We start from the raw sequence: 10,937 nt of genomic DNA on the forward strand, positions 1-10,937 counted from the left end.
TTGACAGAGTTTGAATAATTGTTTAAAGAATAATGGCCAAATATTTGTACCATCCAGTGTGCCAGAGACTCAGAGCTGTAATTGCTGCCAAAGGTGATTCTAACATGTATTGACTCAAGGGGTTGAATACTTATCTAATGAAGATATATTATGGTTTTATTTTCCATTAAAAAAAACTAATGTTAGAATTTTTCTTCCACTTGACATTAGAGCATTTTGTGTAGATCATTGACAAAAAAGGACACATTTTAATCCCACTTTGTAACACAACAACATTTGAAAAAAGTAAAGGAGTGTGAATACTTTCTGAAGGCACTATTTCCTATTTTCTCTGTGACACAGCTGTGATAAAGACTTGTCTATAAATAAACTTCAGCTTTGAGGAATGGCGTGGGATAAGAAGCAGGGTGGAGGCTAGGGAATGGGGGTTTAGTACTGTAATTACAGCACTGTTTATCTACACAGCGGATCCCCTGATAATGACAATCTCATACAAGGTTTTTGACACACACACACACACACACACACACACACTAGAGTGGCGAGTGAATAGCACAAATTGGCTCAGTGCTTCAACCCAAGACTGAAACATTTATGTTTTTAGGGATGAGATAGTATCTTTTCCATTTTTGAAAGAGCCAAACACGTCCAAAAAGGCTAGCAGTGTGTACGGTCTTTGACACGAATGTGCTCATGTGTCTCTCATGATGATGATTAGTTATAAATGTTATAGTGCTCTTTAACACATGTATGTTATTAACATGTGTTTTGTGTGCTGTGTGTTTTGCAGAATCGGAGAGCCATTTTGTTCCTGATCCAGATTTGCTGCGGGACACTCTCCGAGAGTCTCTGCCCCCCAAACAGTCCGTTATGCCCCCAATGGCTGATGAGCTCCACCCCCGAGCCCGGCAGCGAAGGGTCACCCTCATCCCACACCCCATCCAACCACCCTGCAACCACGTACTCTTCCTCCTCTTCTTCCTCTGCAGTTGCAATGCCTGCCCGAACTGTCTCCTCTGCAGGCGCCAACCCCCAATCTTCAGCAGTAGTGTCCTTCGCTCCATCCTCCACCCCCCAGGTACCAAACAGCCTCCCCTCCCACTGCCCAAGCCCGTCAACAGGGGCGTTAATGCTCTCCATGTTAGGTGAGTAGTAGTACTAGTTGTGTGGTTGTAGTAGTAGGGACCGCAGCTGCCTGTTTAATCACGGGATGCAGAATTAGCTAATGAGATGCCAGAGGAGACCAGGTGCAGCTTGCATCAATCACACACACAACACACACACACACACACACACACACACACACACACACACACACACACACACACACACATTCACTCAGTGGAGCTTCCTCGTGTAACATGTAGTCAAGTGTCACATGCACGCATGTCTGCAGAAGACTCACGTTACATGCATAGGCGTTACTACAAGGGACATGTGCACGTCGCGCGCATTCTATCTCACACACACACTTTGCCACTCATCTTTATAATGATGTTATCCCTGCGGCTCCAGCAGCTGTTCCCCAGACGATAACTTAATAAGACTGAACTATTTTAGACAGCAGCAGCAGAGCAGAGATTTTCCCTGGCATTGTACTCTCCCAGGACACCACTGACTCTGGTGGCTCTGAGCCTGCTGCTGCTCAGCTCCATACGAAGACAATATTAATGTTGTTTTTACCAGGGGCGTTTCTCGTCAGGGGAGCCTGACTTTATTCACTGTTGTTCTCTTCGAGATCTGATACGCCTATTACCTTAGGACTGTTTAAACACATTTTTTGTATATATCCCCTCTAGTTTCCTGTGTCATTTTTACATGTAGGTTGGTTGGTTTAGCCTGGAGCTAGTGGGCTTGGAAGTCATTTGCCATGCGCTCGTGTCACCTATTTGCCATCTATAGTCTGTCAAGCTATTTCATATGTACGTTCTAGAATGTATGTAGACATTTCAGCTCTCACATTATGTAAACAATTCCGATGTATTAAACCATGTCGGATATGTTAAAAGGGGTGGCATACAATACTCTGAACAATGGGGTTTTTTCATGATGTAGCAGGAAGGAGAAACGGCAATAAGAAGTTGCTTCGCTGCATTCTTAATTTGGTACAATTACAATACGTTCCGTTACTGTCAACAATGCATTTTAGCCAGTGCATTTTGTTAGGTAATGTTCAAACCAAGGTTATCATAAACTACTGGGAAAAGTTATCGGATACTTGTAGATTTATAATCTGATCCGACATGATACGGAATATGCAATCATTGCTTGCCCAGCTGCTGTTGAAACATATCAAACTGTATACGAATGCTAGCTGAGCCAGTAGTGACTTTTCAAAGGTATTCCACTAGTTAATTAGGAAAATTCCTAACAGGTAGCTAGGTACAGAGTGATTACTTCACCGGCTAACCTAGAGGGCCTGAAGCTGAAGGAGTTTTGATAACCTCTTCACTTTCCCCATTGATGCCCCTCTCACAGCCCAGGCAAGCCCCTCAGACACTTAGCGCAGTACTCTAATTACACAAACCCTCTTGTTCTGGGTGCTGGTAGTGCGTTCAGTGTAAGCATATCCACCTTGGTCGTGTTCATAAGACACCACACATTTTTTTTTTTAAATGGCTGAAACCAGGAAGGACTACCTGGACTGTATTTAAAATGTTGTGCTACGACGTGCCCAAATGAACACCACCCTGGTGTATGTGTAGTTAAGGTTAAGGTGACCAGATATTGGAATGAAAATCATGGATTTTTTTATATGGGGCTAGCTGTGCAAAAATATAAAATACAATGTTATGGAACTATAGTTAACTATCAATTTTCACTATATTCCTTTCAAATACGTATTAATTCTAACACAGAAATGGATTACCCCTCCACCGTTATCTTAGGCTAGTCATTTTAGAATCACTTGTTTAGCAGCCTGGTGGGTATGGTTGTTCATGCAGTGGTTACATGTTTGTATCAATGATCAAACGTTCTCATAAATGGTCAAACAAGTTTGGTACAGGGATAGACAATTTGTACATGCAAATCTGACTGGATACAGTGTTTTGATTATTGAAATATAAACTTCAATATCAACAGTTGCATCTTTCTTTCTGAGGGATAATCGGGGATATTTTTTTTGGGGGGGGGCAGCTCTAGCCAGGGACAGGCCACTAAAATTGGGGACTGTCCCTGGAAATCAGGGATGTCTGGTCACCCTATACACAGTGTATACATTCAGCGAGCCTATATGAGAGCTGAAGGCCTGTGTGTCGTGCCTCTCGTCCCCTGCCAGCCTCCACTCTACAGGGGGGTGAGAACCAGAATGACTCCCAACTGCCCCTCTACTGGTCCTGCTGGAAACGCGAGGGCGACTATGATGTCTACCTGTCCCTCCCTGTCTACCTGTGCCGGCGGGACGGCAGAGGCCTGCGGTCAGGTAAAACAAAGGATGCCCACCAATGCCCCTCTTCACTGGCATCGCCGCAGCAACGGTGCCCACCCTGTCTCTCTAACGTCTTCCCAAGCCTGCGTTGTATGTGTGGCTGTATGCCACACCCCTGTTAATGTCAACCTTCTGGTCACTTGCGTCATCATATTGCATCATCCTGACTTGAAAAGCCTCATGCCAAACGCTACCTGGATGCAACTGATGGACTAACCTATAACGGCCTGGATTGAGTGCTCTCTTCTGCTCATGCCACGTTAGGCTGCATGCGCGTAACAAGGTTGAGTGAGGTGTGGGTGTACGTGGGCCTCTGACCACCATATGTGTACTACCACCTCTGGCATGTGAATGGGGGAGTTACTGAGTGTCTCCCGTGATGGCTAGCTGTGGCAGCGCAGCGCAGCGCAGCGCAGACCAGGCTGCCCCATAAAGGCTAATCCACACATCTGCTCTGGAGCGAGAGAGGGGAGAAGGGCAGATAAAGGGCTTGACTGTTTAAAGCAGATGTTATAATCCAGTCTATAGCATGCTTCATGTCTGGCGCTCAATCAGTCTGCTGCTGTGATCTATTGTACTCCAATGCAGTATGTCTCCATGGCTTTGTATTTTAATGCTATTTCATGTTGACACATTCATCAGCAACTGCATCGAGCTTACGTATTTAAAGGTTTGCATGCAATCGCAAAATGTCTATTCCAGCTTGGTTGAACAGGGTTTTTTCATAATTCTCAGTTCAGAGATGCTAAGAAGCGATGGATGCATACTGGCCAATTCGATTTGTATATGGTCTGTGTGTGTTCTAGAGCATGTGTACTTATTCAAACCCTCACTGTAACCTTGATTGCCACATGCACCCGTTTGTAATGTAAGACCCTGTCGGATACACTCATGTGGACCCAGTCATGTGACCTGGGTTTGTCGACCTATGCATTCATGTGGACTCAGTCATGTGATCTGGGTGTGTATATCCATTCATATGCACTCACCCATGTTACTTGGGCTCGATCTTACATGTAAATGGAGACGTAAACAAGCAAGTGCACTCACTTGATCCGCAGTTGAAATCCCAGATTTAGGTTAATAAAGTAAGTGAACATGTGTGTTTGAATGTGTCACACACTCTGATAAGAAACTGTTTCTCCATCCCACAGGCAACCTCACCCAGGCCGGTACCAGCCTTGTGCCAACTAAGCCCTCCCCACCGATGCCCCCCAAGAGGACCACCCCTGTCACAAAGCGCAACCCAGAGGACCCGTCTGCGTCCACCCAGTCTGTCTCCACCCCTTCCCCTTCCCTGCTTTCTCCTGAGGACCATCATAACCACTCAGCGGGCTTCCAGATGCCTCCCCCGTCACCGCCCTTACCCAACCACATCCCCCCTTCTCCCCCCCGCCAGCATCTGCAAGCGCACTACCTCCACCACCAGCACTCCTACCAACATCCCATCCCCCAGCCCTTGCTCTTTGACCCCCCCAGCCCCACCAATGAGCCCCCCCAGCGGCCGGCCCCCGTCCCCCTGCACATCATGATCCAGAGGGCCCTGTCCAGCCCCGGCCCAGCCCAGCCACATCCCGACAGCTCCCAGCGCTCAGCTCACTCCCTGCTCTTCGAGACACCGCCCGAGTACCAGGGGGACCGCAGCCGGCCCCTAGCCGTCAGCATCCAGCCTCTGAAACTGTGAGTCCTATATGTCACTGTGGGTATTTCGTCAATGTTCTAGACTTGAGTAAAACACACACCTTTACACATTAGGTGTAAAGTTGGCAAGGACTTATGAAAGGATCTAGCCACACAATCTTTCTGTGATGCCAATGATTTATTATCAGCTCCATCAATAATGATATGTGACTGACGGCTTTTCCTATTTCTGTTGAAAATTCATCTGGTCTCCATCGCTCCATTTCTCACTATCAGGGCTGAGGATGACTACTCGGAGGAGGAGGAGGAGGAGGAGGATGATGACGAAGAAGAGGAGGAGTATGATGGGGAGCTCCCCCAGCCAGAGCTGGAGCCACGGAGCAGGAGGTGCATGGTGGGAGAGCCCAGCATCAACGTCATCCCTGAGGGACCCAACAGCAGTGAGGAGGAGGAGGAGGAAGAACAGCAGGACTTGCAAAGGGACGACAGCGACTCGGACGGGCCAGTGCTCTATAAAGATGAAGATTCAGACGAGGATGATGAGGAGGATGAGCCTCCACCCAGTATGTATCTCTGTCTCACTTGAATTGCTTTATGGATAAACATTTATACTCAGATACAGCAGCATCTTTAAAATACTGTAAAAATATATATGCCACCTATCAGACACATTTTACACATTTTACAGTAGAGTGAGCTATGATGTGACTATGATCCCTGCGGGAATTTACCCGTCATTTGGCATTGTTAGCACTGCACTCTTACCAATTGAGCCACACATGATACCTATACAGTACCAGTCAAAGGTTTGGACACACCTACTCAAACATCACGGTCACCTAATAATCCCCAGTTTACAATTGGCTCTTTCATCCCCCTCCTCCCCCCTGTAACTATTCCTCAGGTCGTTGCTGAGAACGTGTTCTCAGTCAACTTACCTGGTAAAATAATGGATAAATAAAAGTGCAGTCGCAAAAACAATCGAGCGCTATGATGAAACTGGCTCTCATGAGGACCGCCACAGCAAAGGAAGTAAAGAGTTACCTCTGCTGCAGAGGTACAGGTACCAGCCTCAGAATTTGCAGTCCAAATAAATGCTTCAGAGTTCAAGTAACAGACACATCTCAACATCAACTGTTCAGAGGAGACTGTGTGAATCAGGCCTTCATGGTCGAAATTGCTGCAAAGACACAACTACTAAAAAACAACAATAAGAAGAAGAGACTTGCTTGGGCCAAGGAACACGAGCAATGGATATTAGACCGGTAGAAATCTGTCCTTTGGTCTGATGAGTCCAAATTTGAGTTTTGGTTCCAGCTGCTGTGTGTTTGTGAGACGCAGAGTAGGTGAACGGATGATCTGAAGCACGGTGGAGGAAGTGTAGGGGTGCTTTGCTGGTGACACTGTCTGATTTTATTTTGAATTCAAGGCACACTTAACCAGCATGGCTGCCACAGTATTCTGCAGCAATACGCCATCCCATCAGGTTTGCGCTTAGTGGGGCTATAATTTGTTTTTCAACAGGACAATGACCCTACACACTTTCAGGCTGTGTAAGGGCTATTTGACCAAGAAGGAGAGTGATGGAGTGCTGCATCAGATGACCTGACCTCCACAATCACCCGACCTCAACCCAATTGAGATGGTTTGGGATGAGTTGGATCGCCGACTGAAGGAAAAGCAGCCAACAAGTGCTCAGCATATGTGGGAACTCCTTCAAGACTGTTGGAAAAGCATTCCAGGTGAAGCTGGTTGAGAGAGTGCCAAGAGTTTGCAAAGCTGTCAAGGCAAAGGGTGGCTACTTTGAAGAATCTCAAACATTTAAATATATTTTGATTTATTTAACACTTTTTTGGTTACTACATGATTCCATATGTGTTATTTCATAGTTTTGATGTCTTCACTATTATTCTACAAAGTATAAAATAGTGAACATAAAGAAAACTCTTGAATGAGTAGGTGTGCCCAAACTAATGACTGGTACTGTATATCTTTGTATACCTGACTACATCTCTCTGTGGTTCTTGTTCAGGTGCTTTGGCCAGCAGGGTCAGAAGGAAAGACACTTTAGCTTTGAAACTGAGTAACCGACACGCCCCAGAGAAACATGCTCGAGAGGACAAGTCCAGCGGTCACACCGAACGATGCACTCCGGGACACACACCAGGACACACACACCAAGGGTCAACAGGGCTGACGTGGCAGAGCAGGGAGCAATGGGATGCCATACGCACACAAATAGGCTCTGCACTCACAAGGTAATAGATAAAGCCACAGAGTCTCACTATCATTTTCTTCTCACTCTTTCCTCTTCTCTCTTTCTCTCTTTTCTCTCCACATATACACACACCAAATCTAACACAAGGTTGATGTGATATTGATATTCTAACTTCTATCCTCTAGGCGTCTCAGCCAGAGACCCAGTGCAGAGGAGCTGGAGCAGAGAAACATCCTTCAACGTAAGTCTTTCCAACTCCCCATCACAATTTTTTCGACAGGTGAAGGCTTTGTGGTGGAGGCGTGGAGCCCTTGCCTTCACCTGTCTGATCATGTCTAATCAGAGACCTTGAAGGGAGGAAGGAATAATGCACTTTTATGGAATTAGAATGGGGCCTAGGTTTTCACCTAATCACTGATCAATCCCCACTGGTATTTCTCTCTCAGTAAGGATTCTTATTATTTATATAAATGAGGCCACATTCCAAGTGCATGAGGCCACTTATCATCGTGGATTAGAAGAAAAAATTATGTCAGTGTACTTTTGTATTTGTACCTTTATTAAGTCCCATTGGAAATTCAAATTTTTGTGAAAAAGACAACAATTGCACAATTTGGTGAATGTCTGTACAGGGTTCTAAACATTGGTTTAGAACCCTGTACAGAACCCTGCTCTCTCTCTCTCCTTTTCAGCCAAGAACCAGGTAGACAGGCAGGCAGAGGTTCGAGAGATCAAACGTAGGCTCACCAGGAAGGTAAGACCAGTGACACACGCACAACTGTTACCTGTAATAAGATAGTTCTCTCATTTAACAGAACATTTACATACAGAGGATTAACTAGAGTGAATTGTTATAAAACGAGAGAAGATGGAAGGTTGTCTTCTTCAAGGGAGACTGGCAATGAGGCGCTTTATCTACTTCCCCAGATTCAGATGAACTTGTGGATACCATTTTGACTCGCAAAACTACCTCTAACTTCCTTCATACTGAACATAAATTCATCTGACTCTGGGGAAGTAGATAAAGTTCATCATTGCCAAAATCCTGAAGTATCCCTTTAAACTCTTAATTTAACTCCTCTAGCTGAGTCAGAGGCCCACGGTTGCTGAGCTTCAGGCCAGAAAGATCTTGCGCTTCCACGAGTATGTGGAGGTCACCACAGCCAATGATTACGATCGGCGAGCGGACAAGCCCTGGACCAAGCTAACACCCGCCGACAAGGTACAATCAGCTGTCACTCATAGCTCCCTAAATCACGGCTTGTAATGCACTTATTTATTGACACCAGTATATCTTATTGCCCAGAAAAGGAAGTATATATTTCTGTCTTTACTTTAGTATTTAGATGCTGTTTATGCAAGTCTTCACTATATTAACTTTCCCTCCTTCGTCCAGGCTGCCATTCGGAAGGAGCTCAATGACTTTAAGAGCTCTGAAATGGAGGTTCATGAAGACAGTAGGATCTATACAAGGTACTTCCTCAGCTTATGGACAACATGAAGTTATATACACCATTCCATAATATAGATCTTGAATTAACATACCAAGACATTTGTTTCGGTCCCTTTAATTGGCGGCTCTTACAGCCTTGGAAAATACCTTTTTGATATGTTGAGTTGTTGTGATTGATCAAATTATCATTGATGTCCCTTTCTTTAGGTTCCACCGGCCTTAGCATCCACCCTATACTGGAAAGCACTTTCTTAACCAGTGGCTGGCAGAGTCTCTGGAGAGGAGTCGTAGGGTCTTGGTGCTCCCTAAACAGACTGCCTTTTTTATGTTGCTGAATGTACTGTACAGATTATCAAGGAAGGCCCTGGAATTGACTGAACTGAAAACGGGGACTGAGGACCAGATGCAGTATTTCTCCTGGACAGTAGGGGGGACCAAGTGCCAACAAAGTGGAGAGCTGGCAGATGGGCTTGACCGAGAGGGCTGACTGGGAGCCACCCTGCCGATGTGTGTTATCCCTCAGGGACTTGGTTCCCCTGACAAAGACCTTTTGCCGCCTCTTTCGATGTTGCCTTTTTTCTGCTTTTACTCTGTATTGCACAGTTAACCCATGTTGCAGAGATGTAAATGTAATAACATTACAGTAATAATAATTACGGCTACAATAATAAACACAGTAATAATACATGTTAGAGAGGAAGCTGCAGAAAGAGGATAAGGAGGAAGACGACTGTGGGATTTGCCGTTCCCAAGACTGGAAAAGCTCTGGGATAATTGTGTATAGATTTCTGTGATTTGTTAGACTGAAACTTTGGAGAGTTCTAATAATGACAACTGTAATGCATAATATTTTGATCACAACAGAAATTACTGCTTTTATTTGAACCTGTTTTGTAGTGTGCATTTTTACATTTTAGTCATTTAGCAGACGCTCTTATCCAGAGCGACTTACAGGAGCAATTATGGTTAAGTGCCTTGCTCAAGGGCACATCGGCAGATTTTTCCCGCCTGGTCGGCTTGGGGATTCGAACCAGCAAACTTTTGGTTACTGGCCCAACGTTCTTAACCGCTAGCCTGCCCTGCCTGTATTTGTATTTGGCTGTAACGTGGGGTGAGCATTTGAGCTTATACTAGTCATAGGAAAGAACACAATGAGGAGGTAGTTGGTGTGCTATTCTTTTTATTTGTTTCGTTCTTTTTTTGCCAGACACTGATCCCTATGCTGACAGTAGAATGCTGGTTTTTCATGTCGCAGATTTCTTCAATTCGCTGCATGAGCCAACACACAGTGCAATTATTGAATCAATACATAATTCTTTTTTTTTTATTTATGCTTTTTTATTAGAATTTTTTGTACTTCTCTACATAGGTCAAACCATGCAATGCTGCAAATAATAGCTGTTTTAAAATGCTAAGATCATGATGATGGCATCTTAAATAAAACAAAAGTTAAAATGTTACAAATCTTTAGAGAATGTATCAAAGTGCAGTTAGTGTAGATCAGGATTTGATTAATCAAACATGAAAAAACAATTTAGTGCATTTTACAGGGAATAATTTCGTCAGGAAAATACTTTTTTATCTGAAGAAATGTATCATGCATTGTCTTCTGGTCAGTAGATTACAGGGTCCTTTGCTGTACAGATGCATTTAGGTTACTGTTGTGTAAATCTTTTTCTTCCTTATTATTTGAAAATAAATGTTAAATATAATAAAGTATTATATGTTGCTATTTTTCTAAGCACAAAATATTACTATATGATTAAACACTACAACAATGGGAATCTTTAAGTGTACCTGTTCAGTTTTACTTAGTTTTTTTATGAAATGTAGAATTTTAGTAACTGACTATAATTAAAAACCTTAATCACTCTTTGTGTCTTGTTGTTGGACTTATGCCGCGTTCACGCGCTAAACAATGCATTATTTCAGGTCCATTCCCGTCTCCACGCTCTACGGATAATAATTTCAGTCGTATACGCCAGCTACACATCTGGTTTAAAGGTTATTGTTGTTCAATAAGCATACAATATGTGGACAATTTTACAGCTTTTCTACATCGTCCAAATGTATTTCTCCGGGATGGATTACATCTGAATAGGTATGGTACAAGCATTCTCTCCTCAAACCTGGCTCTCACTATCGCCTCATACAGGGCATGTGAGAACTGACAATATATAGCGATGGGGGTTGAT

The 10,937-nt window shown here is 44.1% G+C and overlaps 1 protein-coding gene across 7 annotated transcripts in view; it reads left to right on the forward strand.

The window, feature by feature from the left end:
• phactr4b (phosphatase and actin regulator 4b) overlaps positions 1 to 10,614 on the forward strand; it is an 82,532-nt gene extending 71,918 nt beyond the window's left edge. For 6 of the 7 annotated variants that reach the window (XM_023980246.2, XM_023980243.2, XM_023980242.2 and 3 more), the window contains 9 exons: positions 3,281 to 3,424; positions 4,585 to 5,110; positions 5,348 to 5,634; positions 7,104 to 7,329; positions 7,475 to 7,530; positions 7,982 to 8,043; positions 8,374 to 8,511; positions 8,686 to 8,762; positions 8,950 to 10,614. In XM_023980246.2, coding sequence (XP_023836014.1) covers positions 3,281 to 3,424; positions 4,585 to 5,110; positions 5,348 to 5,634; positions 7,104 to 7,329; positions 7,475 to 7,530; positions 7,982 to 8,043; positions 8,374 to 8,511; positions 8,686 to 8,762; positions 8,950 to 8,965 — 1,532 coding nt within the window. In that variant the 3' untranslated portion in view covers positions 8,966 to 10,614. The remainder of the gene's footprint in view (positions 1 to 3,280; positions 3,425 to 4,584; positions 5,111 to 5,347; positions 5,635 to 7,103; positions 7,330 to 7,474; positions 7,531 to 7,981; positions 8,044 to 8,373; positions 8,512 to 8,685; positions 8,763 to 8,949) is intronic. The other variant, XM_023980245.2, reaches the window with a different exon arrangement.
• Positions 10,615 to 10,937: the final 323 nt, after the last annotated feature.

The sequence above is a fragment of the Salvelinus sp. IW2-2015 genome, linkage group LG35 (genome assembly GCF_002910315.2).
Source record: "Salvelinus sp. IW2-2015 linkage group LG35, ASM291031v2, whole genome shotgun sequence".
Taxonomy (NCBI): domain Eukaryota; kingdom Metazoa; phylum Chordata; class Actinopteri; order Salmoniformes; family Salmonidae; genus Salvelinus; species Salvelinus sp. IW2-2015.